General features: G+C 35.5%; 1 protein-coding gene across 1 annotated transcript; it reads left to right on the top strand.

Moving 5' to 3' along the window:
• Positions 1–325: 325 nt before the first annotated feature.
• Positions 326–16,359, top strand: LOC128896611 (dystrobrevin beta-like; the record flags this gene model as incomplete). Its single annotated transcript, XM_054159977.1, has 15 exons — positions 326–594; positions 3,740–3,822; positions 3,895–4,046; positions 4,713–4,821; positions 7,051–7,217; positions 7,311–7,438; positions 7,516–7,614; positions 7,730–7,811; positions 8,244–8,282; positions 8,379–8,497; positions 10,509–10,674; positions 11,591–11,886; positions 13,509–13,654; positions 15,211–15,270; positions 15,813–16,359. Coding segments are annotated over 15 exons (2,184 nt in total), but the record flags the coding sequence as incomplete, so codon positions are not given.
• Positions 16,360–16,603: the final 244 nt, after the last annotated feature.

The raw sequence follows: 16,603 nt of genomic DNA, 5'->3' as shown, positions 1-16,603 counted from the left end.
TTCAAATAATCGAAGCTCCACATCGAACGTATGAGAAATAAATGAAATATACTAGGCTCCAATATTTTTGAGCAGTGTACAAATCATAACCTTTCCACACTTTTCTCACTTGCTTCGCATTTAGCCAAACATATCCTCCGTCTCCATTTTTTAAACCGAAAACATTGCGTACGGCGTTACACGCTGTCATCAGCCACGAACACGTTGACTTTTAATTATTTGCACTAATTATTCTATTTTCCACAGCTTTTGCAGTAGTAACTGGCGATATCTCGCGATCCATGTAACGCCCAGTTGGAGATCATTATTCCCGTTTGAACGTTAATTTCAAGCATTTTCATCTGTCATAATCAATGAATTCCACGTTTTCTGCGTAGTGCATAACGTCGACATATGGAATGTAATCGAGGCATTCCGAGAAAACGGTTTAAACACGTTGGAACCATCGAGCACGCTGGGAGTGTCGAGGCTCGAAACCTTACTGTCTTCCTTATTTCACGCCCTTAATAAACGAGTGCCTGTTTCGCAACAAGCCAAAGTCGATGCTACAACAGCTCTGTTGATGAATTGGCTGCTCGCTGCCTATACTACTGGGTATATACGAACATCGATTGGTAAAAGTACATTAAAGTGGCCAATAAGTTTCCAAACAAGTTAACTAAAGACCTGACACCGAAACGATGGGTCGAATCTTGTCCACCAACGATTAAAAAGTTTCTCCCCGACGCAAATAATAATCGATAGAAGTACCAAAATTTAGTAGAACTCGATTCGAGGCTTACCGGGTGCCGAGAGCTAGAGGAAGCGGAAGGTCAAACGTTCCTCGCCTATACTTAATAGTATTTTCCTTAAGACTTTCGCGCCCGAGTTCTTGCTAATACTATTTGAGGCTTCCGTGTGTAAGCTGCATAGCCAATTAGAAAATGTATCTCACGTTTGTCAGCATCGCAGAAGGCTTGGTTAGGGATTTGCTGACGCGTCGATACTGAAATACCTTTTTCGGTAGTCGTTTAATCCTTTGCACTCGAGGCCTTTTTTTTCTGGTATCTACCAGCAACTCGAGTTCCAAAGAAACTAAATCTAAAGAAACATTCCTGCTCGTAGATTTGCTGCGTCGAACCTAGTGGTGACTCACCTCTAGAGTGCAAAGGGTTAAGTTATTAGGTATCGGAAAAAGTTCGTGCGTTTCATTCGTTAATTGTAACTATATATCGATTTTCGTGTGGTAATTGGCAACTGTAAGACATGAATTTGGTTTCATTTTAAAGCTTGATCTTTGTAATTGGTATTAGGGATGTTCGATTCCGATTCGATTCTTTAGAAAATCGATTTTTTGAATCGATTCTTTGGTATTCGATTTTCCCCAGAATCGATTCTTTCATGTAAGAATCGAAGATCGATTTTTCTTAACAATAACAGTACATTCACCCCTACATTACTATTCGAAAAAAGTATAGGAATAGCGATGAAAATATAAACAATGTATAGAGTCTGCCTTTGGTGTAAGAGGACGAAAAGTAAAAAAATAAAAGATTGATTCTTTACAATAATCGATGCCGAGCGGAAGAATCGTATGGGAATCTGCTTACAAAAATAAAAATAAAAAAGGAAACAAGAAAGTCGATTCTTTTCAAACCGATTCTTGCAGAATCGATTCTTTGGTTTCGATTTTTAGGAGATATCGATTCTCTCATTCCGATTCGAAATCGATTCAAGAATCGATTCTTTCCGGTGAATCGAACATCCCTAATTGGTATGCATGCTCTGTGGAGTTCAATTGTTTCGTTGTTGCATAGCTATAGGAACAGTAAACATGGACAGCGAAAGAGTAAAAATTCGTGCTTTTATTCTTTACGAATTTAAATTCGGTAGTACAGTAGCAAATGGAGCAAGACGCATTTGTAGCGTTTGTAGGAAAGGTGCTGTTAGTGAAAGAACCGCACAGAAATGGTTTAAAAGGTTCAAAGAAGGAAATGAATCGGTTGAAGACGAACCGCGTTCAGGGCGTCCATCTGTCATCGAACACGAAAAATTCATCGAGTACGTAAGTTCAAATCCCAGAAAAAGATGTTCTGAGCTTGGTCAAGTATTCGAATGTGAAGAATCTGCCGCAAGAAAGCGAATTCATTCATTTAATTTTCACAAAAGATTGGGCAAATGGATATCGCACCGTTTAACAGAAGAGAACAAATACTCCCGGCTGAGCATTCGCAATGTTCATTTATCGATCGAATTTTAACTTGTGATGAAAAGTGGATGGAATATGATAATGTACGACGATAATGTGGACTGGAAAGTAATGTCGTTTCTTTTACATTAAACTCAAACAAATTTTTTATAAATTTCTATTTTTAATTATTAATTATATATTCGCTTCCGTTATCAACAGCCTTTTGTCATCTAGTGTGCAAATTGTCAATGCCAGATCGATAAAAATTAATGAACTGATGAATGATAAACAAGTATTTAAAATTGCAAAAACGACATTATTTTCCGGTTCACCTAATAAATAAAGCGTATTTCGTTACCAATTCGTCGACAGAGAGCATTTATTCGTTTCGAAAAGATTTTAATTTTAATTTTAAGTTTAATTTGAATCAAACTTTGACTGAGCATTTGCAATATCCATTTATCGATCGAATTTTAACTTGTGATGAAAAGTGGGTGGAATATGATAATGTACGACGATCACACCACTGGGTTCAGAAGTGGTCACGTGCAAGAGGAACCATACCAAAACCGAGTCTCCATTCGAAGAAGGTGCTGATCACTGTTTGGTGGACCACACGAGGTATCGTTCACGTTAATTTTCTTCCACGTGGGGCAGACTATTGCTGCAGATACTTATTGCAAAGAAATTGATGAAATTGATGATAAATGGTGATTATTTCGTTGAATAAACCTGATTTAAAACAGATTTGAGTAGGAGTTTAACTTTTATCCCCTTCAACATACTCTCCTCCCCCTATCTATACACCGCTGCATACGTGTCTTCCATTGTTCAAAACAATGCTGTAGCTCATCAGTTGTTAGCCTCTTCAACAACTCTGCCGTTTTTATTTTTACATCTTCAACAGATTGACTGACTGGGTGCCTGAAGGTCAAACCGTTAATCAAAAATACTACAAAGAAGTCCTAATCAAGCTGAGGGAAAGAATAAGGAAGAAAAAACCGGATTTGTAGAAAAACGACTCATGGATTCTGCACCAGGACAACGCACCAGCCCACAATACCTTATCTGTAAAGCAGTTTTTAGCGAACAAGCACATTCCTGTGCTTGATCATCCTCCGTATTCGCCAGATCTCGCACCGTGTGACTTCTACCTGTTCCCAAAAGTCAAAAGTGCATCGAAGGGAACACATTTTCAATCTGTTGAACATGTAAAAATAAAAACGGCAGAGTTGTTGAAGAGGCTAACAACTGATGAGCTACAGCATTGTTTTGAACAATGGAAGACACGTATGCAGCGGCGTATAGATAGGGGAGGAGAGTATGTCGAAGGGGATAAAATTTAAATGTAACTTTATTTGCAATAAATCACATTTCTCACACCAGTCTCGTTATTTAATTGCCACACCTCGTATTTGTATTTTTCTCTGAAAATCCGCACGAACTTTTTCCGGTACCTAATATCATGGATATCCCGTTAAAGGGTCACGGAGAATGTATTTATCGATCAGAAACTTATTGGCCACGATCATGCTTGTCGTTCATCGGTTGAAAACGAATGTTTGACAGGGAAAACAATAAGATATCGGTGTTCTCGGTGAAGGTGGCTCTGGCCACGTTGTGCGCTGGGAAATTGATGGACAAGTTTCGATGTAAGTTACAATTCTTTCGCGCTACGAACCATTCTCGCGTTTCACGTTTAATTGGAATCGTTTGTGGGGCAGATATATACTCGCAAATATCTGACGGGAACGGGCACATGATACATTGGAGGTTCGCCGAGTATTTGAAAGAAGTTCTGGCGTTAACGGCTGCGGTTTACGAGTCACCGTCTTTCGGATACTCCGAGGGCCTCGCCAATTCAATATTCCCTCAAGTAAGTTCGCTGAACTTCTGTCCAAGTACTGGGTTAACGCGTTGCCTGCCAGGCTGCTTTTGGCTCGGACTCATTTCCACGCAAAAAATTCTCGAATTCTCCCTGTTAAACGTGTGTCATTAGTTCTTACTGCAAACGTAGGCTTGTACACCAATCATCGACAAACATTGCGTTGCTTTGTCCGTAGTACATCCTCAGACATAACAGCATACGTTGGAGTAACTCGTATCGGATTTCTGTATATTTTTAATTTGCGAGCGTACTCTTGCTTCGAGCATAATTTAAGTAATTTAAAACCATGCGCCTCTTCTGTGCGATACAGCCGATGCGATCTCGAAAAGGTTTTATCGATTCGCAACGCTTTTCAGGAGGGTCATGTTTCATCAAAATTACATTTGGTGTATTACTTTTATTTTACGAAGGCTATTATTGAAGTACAACGAAAAACGATAACTGACAACGCGGTTTACAGAATGTTCCCATCGATATAGGGCATGTAATACAAACAATTATTGCTCTATCGTGTATCTATTTATATCTTAACGAGGAAAATATCATTCGGCGTGGAAATGAATGGCAGGGAACGTGTCAACACGCGAGAACTTCTTCCTAATTGATGGTGAGCCAGGGATGAATGACTATCGTTGGTGTCGCACCGTGTTTCAGAACTCGAGAGTCACGGTTAACGATTTTTTGGACACGCTTATGTCTGATCCAGGACCGCACTGTTTAATCTGGCTTCCATTGTACCACAGAATGGCTGCTGTTGAGACCGGTGAGTTTCCACGATTTAAAATTATCGTGAATACAAATCTATTTCTTTCTCTCTGTATATAACAAGTTTTAAATGATTGGAGGATCGCATGCCTGCGGAATGAACCGAGTATTCGACTCTGGAGAGCAATTCGAACGCCAGGAATAAAAATATTGCGTTTTTAGTAGATGCAACGTTCCTCGGATCTGAAAGACCAGGATCTCCTTTTTTTTTACCCCTTGATCCCTGATGTAAATAATATCCACGTGACCGGATTATTTTGCTTGACAAAAATTTCATTAATTAAAACGCTTCATTAGATGCTCCTTAAAATTATCAAGCATCCAACAGACCTAATCCATGCTCTACCATTCGCATCTTCTACCAAAGGAAACACAAAGTTGTTCCTCGACATTATTTACATTATTACTGCCAGGGCGTAATGTGTTAAGACGTTGACTGCCAGATTAATAATCGTGAAAATTCTTTTCTATACAATTAGAAATTACGTAATCCATCATTATGGTAGTAATCATTTTTGCAACCTCTTTAGAATTTACTAATCCTATCTAGATTTCTTTTCTTCGATCCACCAGCTTCACAATTAATTTACAGTGGGTGTAGAATGTATTCGTAGACCGATCAATTTCCCAAAAAACTTTTTGTGTGAAATTGTAGTTTCTTAACTTCTTTTTTTCTAATCAATGATATTTTACATATTCTCGGAAGTCTCTAAGATACAGATATAGTCCAAACAACATTTACTAGTTAATATAATTTGTGAAATTAAGGGGTAAAACCACTCTAGGATTTTCAAAAAATCAAACTTTTTTGTTTTTGCTTAAACGATACTTTAGGGTCATAAAAATAATACGTCATTTGATTTGTAGTGAAAAACAAATGTTAATAAAACTTTAAATGCGTTTTTCTCGAAATCACTTTTTTCAAACTAGGAGGACCGATTTCTCAGTGACTATTGCATGGATCGATTTGAAATTTTTAAAGTAGCTTCACAACAATAATCTCTTTGGAAGTACGTAGCCGTTTTTTGATTGGATGTAAACTATTTTTTTCATAAACAATTTAATGCTCATTTTTAGGGAAAAAAGTCGATTCATTGCTTAAAAAGTGCGCCACTTCCACAAAAATTGATTAGGAAGAAAAATCCTACGTACTTTCGAAGCCAATCGTATATAGATTATAAATTTTCTTTAGCTTTTGTTCCATGACTCATAGATGCCGAGAAATCCGTCCTCCCATGATGGTGTTTTCAAAAAAGCTGTTTTCGACGGCGGGCTCTGTCGCCGTCATTTTGCATAAAAATGACAATAAAAAAATTGTTTTTCGTTCTTCAATATGTGTTAAATAAACCCTCTGAAAAGAAATTCTATTCCATTTGTCACACTCGCAAAATAAATTGTCAAATTTAGGTCTTTTTTTCTGCCTCTAGAGTGGTTTTATCCATAACAAAAAAAATGCGAAAAGGGGATAAAAGTATAGAAGTAATAAGTATTTGTACGATTCTTATGACGAACCATTTACAGTAGAGTTTGTAACCTAAACACATTAGTTTATTGCTTCGTACGAATTAGAAAACATCAAATTTCCAGTCAAGTACTTTAAAAAAAAGCTCTAATAGAGGAATGGAAAAAGATCCCACTTCTTATTAACTTCTAACTAATAATTTAGTTAATTTAACGCTTAGAAGAGTTGCAATAATTATCAAATCAAAAGGAAATCCCACGAAGGAAGTATTATATACTTGTAAATTAATGTAAAGTTCGTTTTTTTTTTTTAATGAAATTTAAAAAATTAAACAGTTGTACGAATACTTATTGCTTCGATATTTCTATCGATTACTTGTTTTTTTCTTGTTAATTTCGCAACTTACATAAATAGCTATTTTTTTTTTTTTTGTAATCTATTTATTCTAGAGATTTCCGAGAATATGTAGAATGTCATAGTTTATAAAAAATAAGTTAATAAATTACAATTTTACATAGTTTTTTTGAAAATTAATCGGTGTACGAATACTTTCTACACCCACTGTACATTTCTCAGTGAAAACCCCTATAATCTGGACAGTGAACGTGTTAAAATCTGATAGGGACCATTATCCATGCCAGTATTTAATAACACGAACGGTATCGACTACGCCTCATTCGAGTAGGTGATCCTCTGATTATTCCAAAAGGCAGCGCATCGTCGAAAGTCGGTTAATTGTGCTCGTACGCGGCGTGATCTTTCCAGTGGCCCATCCCGTCATGTGCGACGCGTGTCACAAAGAGAACTTCACCGGCTTCCGATACAGATGTCAGAAATGCCACTCGTATCAGCTTTGCCAAGACTGTTTTTGGCGCGGTAAAGTTTCCGGGACACATAATAACGATCACGAAACGAGGGAGTACAGTAGTTTTGTACGTATTCTGGAGTTGAGGTTTCAAAGTTTTCCATGGACCATATAACGCGTGTTTCTAATGCGAATACTCCATCTCTTACCTTTCGCGCAGAAATCGCCGAGCAAACAAATCGGGCACTCCCTGAGGAAGAGCTTCAGATGCGTACCTGAAAAAGGGAAGAACAGTTTACCGAGATTTCCAGAGCAACCTGAGAAGACGTTAGACTTGTCGCACATAGTGTGAGTCTCGTTGATCCTAGGTCCACGTTAATAAATAGTGTAATTTATCTCTACAAATAAATTCAATTCACTTGCAGCCCCCCATCACCTCTACCATCTCACAACGGGTTTCCAGATCCAGGTTTTATGGCTCCGTTCGACTCTGGATCAATGGATAGCCGTTCTACCTTGAGGAGGTGAGCATGGAACGGTCTTACTTTGCACATTTATCTCTGTGAAATATCCATATGAAGTCACATTTTATTTATTTTTTTTTGTAATTTTTTTTTTCCTTATTTGGGTATTATACAGTATGGATAGTTCAAGACTGGATGATGAACATAAATTAATAGCACGATACGCACAAAGGTTGGCTCAGGAAGCTAGGACCATGGTGAGATATATTAATCCTTTTTCTATATCGCAATAATATAATTCTTTCAACGCACACTCTCTACTTTCCTATCCGACATGCGCATGCATTATGTCTAATATATTTTTTGTGAGATACTATGTAAATTGTGTAGCTGCACTGTACGTGTATTCACACGAATAATCGTGGATAGAATAAAATTACTCGAGTTGTTATTATAATAAATTTAACTAAAGGAAAAATGTATGGAACTTGTTGGAAGTATTTAATTTTATTATATTGGAATAAAATTGTACTGAATGTTGTATCTACAACCTGACAGTTTGTTTAACGATAAGAGCATGGAATGATAACCGAAACACCCGTGGTTGGTAAATTAGGGTAATGAAATTAAATACAGTAACGGATCGTGAACGTGTGACACTAATTTTAACTTCGTAACTACGTTGACAGCCTCGTGCCTCGTCCAGAATGTCGCAAGCTGAGCAAGCAGTAAGTACGAACAATTTTTAACGAAACTCAAAGAATATTTGGAATACTCTCGAATGTTTTCATGCTTATGTAACGAAATAAAAACTCGTGTTTCAGGGTAGGGCGCCGTCCGACGCAAATTTGGCATCCTTGGATGCCTCGAGGGCACAACGCGAGCTTATATCGCAGTTGGAAGCGAAGAACAAGGAAATAATGCGCGAGATTGCAAGGTTAAGGTATACCTGTGTCGTTTATTTCCTTTATATCAAGCCTAAACCTCGAGATCATCCTGTCGAACCATCCTAGAATCATGCATGTTTTGAACATTCAGTTTCGCTTCGTCACCTTGGTTGCATAGAGTGCGTATAAGAATCGAAGACATCACACCTATACTAACAATTACAATTCTTCATTCCTCTACGCAATTAAATTCATAATTTGTATATACAGTGGGTGTAGAAAGTATTCGTACACCGATTAATTTTCAAAAAAACTATGTAAAATTGTAATTTATTAACATATTTTTTATTAACTATGACATTCTACATATTCTCTAGAATAAATAGATTACAAAAAAAAAAAATAGCTATTTATGTAAGTTGCGAAATTAACAAGAAAAAAACAAGTAATCGATAGAAATATCGAAGCAATAAGTGTTCGTACAACTGTTTAATTTTTTAAACTTCATTAAAAAAAAAAACGAACTTTACCATTAATTTACAAGTATATAATACTTCCTTCGTGGGATTTCCTTTTGATTTGATAATTATTGCAACTCTTCTAAGCGTTAAATTAACTAAATTATTAGTTAGAAGTTAATAAGAAGTGGGATCTTTTTCCATTCCTCTATTAGAGCTTTTTTTTAAAGTACTTGACTAGAAATTTGATGTTTTCTAATTCGTACGAAGCAATAAACTAATGTGTTTAGGTTACAAACTCTACTGTAAATGGTTCGTCATAAGAATCGTACAAATACTTATTACTTCTATACTTTTATCCCCTTTTCGCATTTTTTTTGTTATGGATAAAACCACTCTAGAGGCAGAAAAAGAGACCTAAATTTGACAATTTATTTTGCGAGTGTGACAAATGGAATAGAATTTTTTTTCAGAGGATTTATTTAACACATATTGAAGAACGAAAAACAATTTTTTTATTGTCATTTTTATGCAAAATGACGGCGACAGAGCCCGCCGTCGAAAACAGCTTTTTTGAAAACACCATCATGGGAGGACGGATTTCTCGGCATCTATGAGTCATGGAACAAAAGCTAAAGAAAATTTATAATCTATATACGATTGGCTTCGAAAGTACGTAGGATTTTTCTTCCTAATCAATTTTTGTGGAAGTGGCGCACTTTTTAAGCAATGAATCGACTTTTTTCCCTAAAAATGAGCATTAAATTGTTTATGAAAAAAATAGTTTACATCCAATCAAAAAACGGCTACGTACTTCCAAAGAGAATATTGTTGTGAAGCTACTGTAAAAATTTCAAATCGATCCATGCAATAGTCACTGAAAAATCGGTCCTCCCAGTTTGAAAAAACTGATTTCGAGAAAAACGCATTCAAAGTTTTATAAACACTTTAATCGCGCTCTGAAGCGCTGCGGCAAAATCGATAATTGAACCTTTTAACATTTGTTTTTCACTACAAATCAAATGATGTATTATTTTTATGACCCTAAAGTATCGTTTAAGCAAAAACAAAAAAATTCGATTTTTTGAAAATTCTAGAGTGGTTTTACCCCCTAATTTCACAAATTATATTAACTAGTAAATGTTGATTGGACTATATCTGTATCTTAGAGACTTCCGGGAATATGTAAAATATCATTGATTAGAAAAAAAGAAGTTAAGAAACTACAATTTCACACAAAAAGTTTTTTGGGAAATTGATCGGTCTACAAATACATTCTACACCCACTGTACAACTCTAAGAGAGCCATGTCCGAGAAATTTTACTAACTTAAATATTTGCTTGAACTCGCAACCTATTAATTACCTATTAAAACATATATTGCATAGAAAAACAGTTAAATACATCTGTCTTGGATAAGTCTTCTAATTGAGAAATTACTAATCGAGAAATTAGATATTCGAAACAATGTTCACTGATACGTACAATAATACTCACTAGATTCACATACAAATACAACATCGATACATTCTCGCTTTAGCTGATAATGAACCAAATGGAGTATCTAGTTATCTAACATTTTCTATTTGAATGTTACGATCGACTACAGGAGACAACAAGAGATAGAAGCTGCTGGCTTAGAAAATCCGGCGTTGATGTCTGAACTGAGAGCTCTGAGACAGAGAAAAGATGAGCTAGAGAGTCATTTGGCAACGTTGCAAGATTCTAGGAAACAGTTGATGATACAACTGGAAGGTTTAATGAAAATGTTAAAGGTAGAACGCACAATACACGTTAAGGTGAGGTCCCATGGATGTAATGCTCGTGCTCGGGCAATAAATTATCCGTGCTCGCCGGATTTTGTTCGAAAACACGTTCCTACTAGCGTCCAAAAGGTCGCTATAAATGCGACGACAAACGGTTTGGAACCACTTGAAAGGGTCGATTTTTCCGAGCGTTTGGGTCTCGGTCCATGGTCTAGGCTCGCGAGCACGGGAACTATTCCATAAAAAAAAATCGACCCTTTCGAGTGGTTCGAAGCGAGACCCCCAATACTTGTTTTCACCGAGACCGTAGGCGCCTACTTGGGTTCGCTCAAGGATCTGGGATCAAACGGCCGATCGACTCATCAGTTTTTGATCAAATCGAATGCTTTATTCTTCATCGTATCAACGTGAACGCGACGCCATTGGATTCTTGGCGTTCTCCTAATTAAAATGATATCTCACGTTGCGTAAATCGAACTATTTTTAACGAAATAACTTTTCAATTATGCAATCAGCATAATCAGCATAGTTTTGCATATAATTTCGTGAAAAATAGTCCGATTTACGCGATGTGAGATGTCATTTTGATCGTAGAAGCATCAGGAATCGATTGAAGTTACTTCAGCAAAGTTTCTATAAAAATTGTCGAGGTTGGCATTTTCAATTGTTTATGACATCCCCTTGTCGACCGCCCGTTGCGATGATGGTGCGTGGCCTTTTTCGGGATTCCGTGCTCGTTTAGGCGTTCGCGCGGCTCGTTGTGCCAGCTCGTCTGGGTCCATCAGACCCTCCTGCGCGACGTGTTGACACTTTCAAGTGGACGTTGCTCGTGCTTGCCGCCCAAACTTACATACATGGGACCTCACCTTTATAACTTCCATTTGATGATCGCGGTACATAGCGGGGAAACTGTTGTCGATTACAGAATCATCAGGCATCTCCGAGATCGACACCAAACAGTTCACCACGGAGTACGAAATCACCTCCCTTGCCGCCAGGTGCTGTTCCAAGCAGTAGATCGGCCCCCCCAACTCCGGGTGGTCCTTTGTCTACAACCCCGCAGCAACAGCAGCAACAGACCCAAAATCAACAACAGATGTCTCAAAGTTATCAAAGCTCTGTTCCAACAACGTCAGTGGCAAACGTGCCGACTAACGCTATGCTTGGAACGATACAAAATCCTATTCCAGATAACTTGTCGTGTGTCGGAGGTGACGTAAGGTAGGCAGGCATATGGAAAATTTATATTAAAAATAAGTGAAAGAATAGTCCGGAAGAATGACACACAGAGCAAAAGGAAAACGCGAATGACACACTTTGTACAATAGATCGTTTCGATGTTAAGTCAGTTAATGGAATATACACGTATTCCTCAATTTAACGGGGAAATGATACTTGGTGCTTTCAGAAACGTACCGACAAGTTTCGAACCTTCCGATATTCATAAACACAAAGAGAAACTCTTTCTTTGTTTTTATAAATATTTTTAATTTAGAATACTTGTCTATATGTTTGTGAACCACGCGTACGACGTAATTGTACAAACATTTTTTATTGTATTTAACGAACCGAGTAATAATCTCGTAGAAGTTGGCACTACTGTCTTTCACAGGACGTAAAATAATATTATTGTACATTATACACATTCGCCGTATGCTGTACGCCATATTTGAAATAGTCATTATTACTTAATCCATAATTAAATAAATTACTGAAACGTTGAAGTTATAAGAAGGAATCAAATTAAAAATGTAAATAGTTTTACAATCGTGTGTTTTAAATCTCGCAAAAAAAAAAAGAATGTGCTCGCCGATTACATTTATTTGTACTTTATATACACATGTTTAAAAGTTGATTTCTTCTGAACGAACAGTGCTAGTTGTAATAGACGTCTAGTTGCACATTGTATAAAAATGATCACAAGTAATGATACCTTAAATTGCTGCATGTGAATGTTAATGAGAATATATTCTTATTCAACTGGTAACAAGAATAAGTTTGGTACAAGTTGAATGTAAGAAAATTTTTGTTTTGAAACATCCGTACACCGATAAAATTCGATACTGCGAATTTTAATTTCCGTTTTTTTTTTTTTCGTTAGGAAACATCGATATAATTAAGCGATATTGCTTTTTGCTACTTTGTGACGCTTTTAGGCTCTATTGGATTTTCGTAATTTTACGTTATTGATTATATTTTAATTTTCCACAACTGCATTTAATTACTTTCGTGAAATTACAGGCATGCGTATTATATAGAATGGAACAGTTAATGTCAATCCACTTGAAATAGCACGTTGACAAATTTTATTGTACACTTGAAAAATGTTATTATACTTTTTTCTTTATATAGAATTGTACAATTATTGCGCATATGTTCTTTTATCTTTAATAAATTAAGGTAATATGTATTATTTATCTCTTGTTTATCGCAATTCATTTACCTGTATTTTTTGAACATTCACGTTAAATTTTTCAATAAATATCCAATGCACTGACACAATGAAAGATTATTATTTATCTGATAAACAAGTTTTATCACAATAAAAAAAAAAGAAAAGAAAAGAAAAGAAAAAATGCACAAGGTACCGCAAGTTAAACTAGATTACTATATCATAAGAATTCGTACAATTATTTTGACTCCATGTTGCATGTGTGTGTGATAGCATATGCTAGTTTGAAATTTGCAAGTGTTTACACATTTTGTACTCTGATTACATTTCGGAAAGAGTAAACTTTTAATGATAGATGCTTGCACAGTGAGCGTGGCATGACGTAAATTTAATTTAGTTTTTTTATTTGAAAGTTGCTTCATGCAAAGAAAATAGAGATTTTCGATATCAGGTCTGCGTTCAGGACAAACAGCTTGCCAGGAAGTGGTTCCAGCAGCGCGAATAATAGCTTGGGCCGATCTTTGCGAAACGACTTGTTGGTAGCTGCTGACAGTGTTACTAATGCCATGTCAACACTCGTGAGGGAACTGAATTCAGGTATGTTAAATAACGAGTTTTAATAAAATTTGCATCAGAAATGAATGCAAAGTAATTTACGTAGATTAAAATGGCACAAGGATTTGTACTTAGTTATTTTATTTAATATAGGTCTTCGATAATTATATATTTCGATTAAATACACGAAATAGAAGTTCTGATCCCTTTGAATAGAAAATATCATAGCCAACTTTGAGAGGTAACAATCAATGTTTCATAAGTTAAACATTTGAACATAATGTATATTATTTTATTTAAAATAAAAGACTTTGTGAAATTTACGATATTGTAAAAATAATCTGTTTTAAATAAGTGTTTCTTATATATTTACTTTCTCTCATAATATTGTTCATATTAGTGTAAACAGGCATGTTTCACAGTATTTTTATTCTATCATGTCATTAGATCTTTATGGCATGTAACGATACTAGCATTCCCCTTTCTGTTTCTAGTGAAAAAGATCTTGCAAATTTATTATCTATATAAAACGTAGATATACGGTAATTTTAATGTGCATATTTGTTCACATAACAAGATATAAGTAAAAGTAAAATTTATGGTTTTAGTATTTCTTTTCCAATATAGTAGTCAAAGATAAAATAAACAATTGTATAGTTGTACTGAATCTTTGCAGATAATTAAATGTAATTAATGATTTTTCGAAAATTTATTCAAAGTGATACCGAATGAGTACTGCGTTTATAAATAAGAATCATTTCATGTGAATTGTGAGGAATTCACGAGGAAGGTAAACAAAAAAGTTCTGCTTACATTTGAATGCATAATGACAATTGAATGACTAATACTAGTTCTGGAAAATTAAATATAATCGTGCAAATATCTCAAAACGATACCCACAACTTTTTTAAATATATTTCCACTATCATCTGTATATTACTCAAAAACAAATTTTTACACATGTAAATATTTAGTTTCCACCCTACTTTACACATTTGCCTGTTATAAATTTTACCTTGTTTTCTCTCATTTAGCATAGAGTTAGCAAAGTTTAGTCTAGCAATAGCACAGACTACACTACACGCAAAACAGCAAGTGCTTAATTGGCAATTATACATTAATCTCTGAGTTACATCGAAATCATAAGGGTTTAGAAACGACTTTATAATCAATACTAGATCGAATCGAAATTTAATATATGAAGCTATTTATTTTTAAATTTTTTATGAAATAAAACTAATCTTTTGTTTCTTATATTTACAGTATATTAATTTTATACACTTTGAACCCTCCATCTGCAATCATATTTTCCAGACAACCAGATTTCTCTCTCATTTTTATTTTGAAGAAATTAGAGAGTGAAATTTCACTCTTGAATGACTCAGATTGCAATTGGAGGACTTGTGAAATTCAAAATTACGAAATATCTGATATTTTTTCAAATAATATTTTTAAAATGATTTGAAATTTGTGCGAAATATTTCCATTGTACTCAAATTTGAACAACAAATAAACGTTCCTATACAAATAACACTTTAGACGTGTTGTGGAATGTGTGTGATATGCACCCCCTGTGAATGTGTCCTGGTGGCTTGCAGACTCAGACCAGGAGGATCATTCTCACAACTCTGGCCGAATTAACATCAGAAAGCCGTTAGGTAAGAGTTTGTTGAAATTTTGACCATTATTTTGTACATTTTGACATCATCACAAGCATTCGCAGAATATCATATCACTTGCTTCTTTAGCATAAGTATAATCACTACAATGAATGGGCGTTATGACAAATATTTTTGCTATTTCAGAATGTAAAGTTAAATTACCAATATAATTGCCAGGTATACTTTTGTAATAATTAAAACCACAGAGAAGTTTTCTATTCTATTCTTAAAAGTAGTTGACTAACTGTTGTTCAATTGCTATATATATTTATAGACCTGTGTATTCGTATTTACAATTTTGTAGACATGTTTTTGTTGGCTTAAGTCCCTGTAAATGAAGCTATCGGTACTATAAACGTACATCGCTAGTTCAATACTTTAATCGGATAGATATACGTGATACAAATTGTATAAAAGTTAGTACACTTTTTAACGAGAAATAACAAGAATAGAATATTGTTTTAAAATAAATTTGTGTATCTCATATAAATTTGTGATGCGATTATGATATAATTTGTAAACTATTGCCTTGTCCTTAGACTTCGAGGCTGGTGAAGACGGAGACGATAGTAGCGGCGGTGGAAATTCTTGGCGGGAAGAACTCCAACGTCGCTATCAGCAAGAAAATGATTTTTTGGCTGAATTGCGAGCACGTAACGTTAACATGTCGCAAACACCATCTGCTACTCCTTCCAGTGAACAAGAACAAGAAAGAGGAGAGAGAGAAGAAGCAGATGGAGAAAAAGAAGAGGATAACGAAAACAATTGGACAGAACCAGTGATGAGATTGAGACCAGTCAATCGATAAGTTCACTTAAGAACGTTCACACGTATTTTATAACAGCTTAGAAACTGAGTTTAGTGAAGTTAGCACCTCCAAATGCAAATTTCGATTTTAATTTGTCCACCTTTCAGAAAAAAGTTACACCACAAACAAGCCATTTGAAGTCAACACACCTATATAGACCTTTGTTTAAGGGTTTTCTTAGCAAATGTGTCTCTCCACATTTTGTCCACTAATGTTTTTCGTTTGTCCAACAAGTATTTTCGTTTGTCCACCCCTCAGAAAAAAGATACACTTCAATTAAGGAGAAGTTGCCAGCGATACGCTCGGTTGCGGGTCATGTGTCTTCGTTTTATCAATTTTGTAGCTAATTATTTCTGTCTGCGCAGAACCATTAACGTTATTTGTTTCTTCAATTAAAGTTTTCGTTTGTGTAACCCTTAGGAAAAAGTTATGCATAGATTAGAAAAATATAGTATCGCTACTTACACTTAGAGCTCTTTCACACGACGATACGCGTATCACAATACGCGTATGCGATACGTA

The sequence above is a fragment of the Hylaeus anthracinus genome, unplaced genomic scaffold (assembly GCF_026225885.1).
Source record: "Hylaeus anthracinus isolate JK02 unplaced genomic scaffold, UHH_iyHylAnth1.0_haploid 11773, whole genome shotgun sequence".
Taxonomy (NCBI): Eukaryota; Metazoa; Arthropoda; class Insecta; order Hymenoptera; family Colletidae; genus Hylaeus; species Hylaeus anthracinus.
Note: the sequence above shows the minus strand (reverse complement) of the source record. Positions and strands in the feature narration are given on the sequence as shown.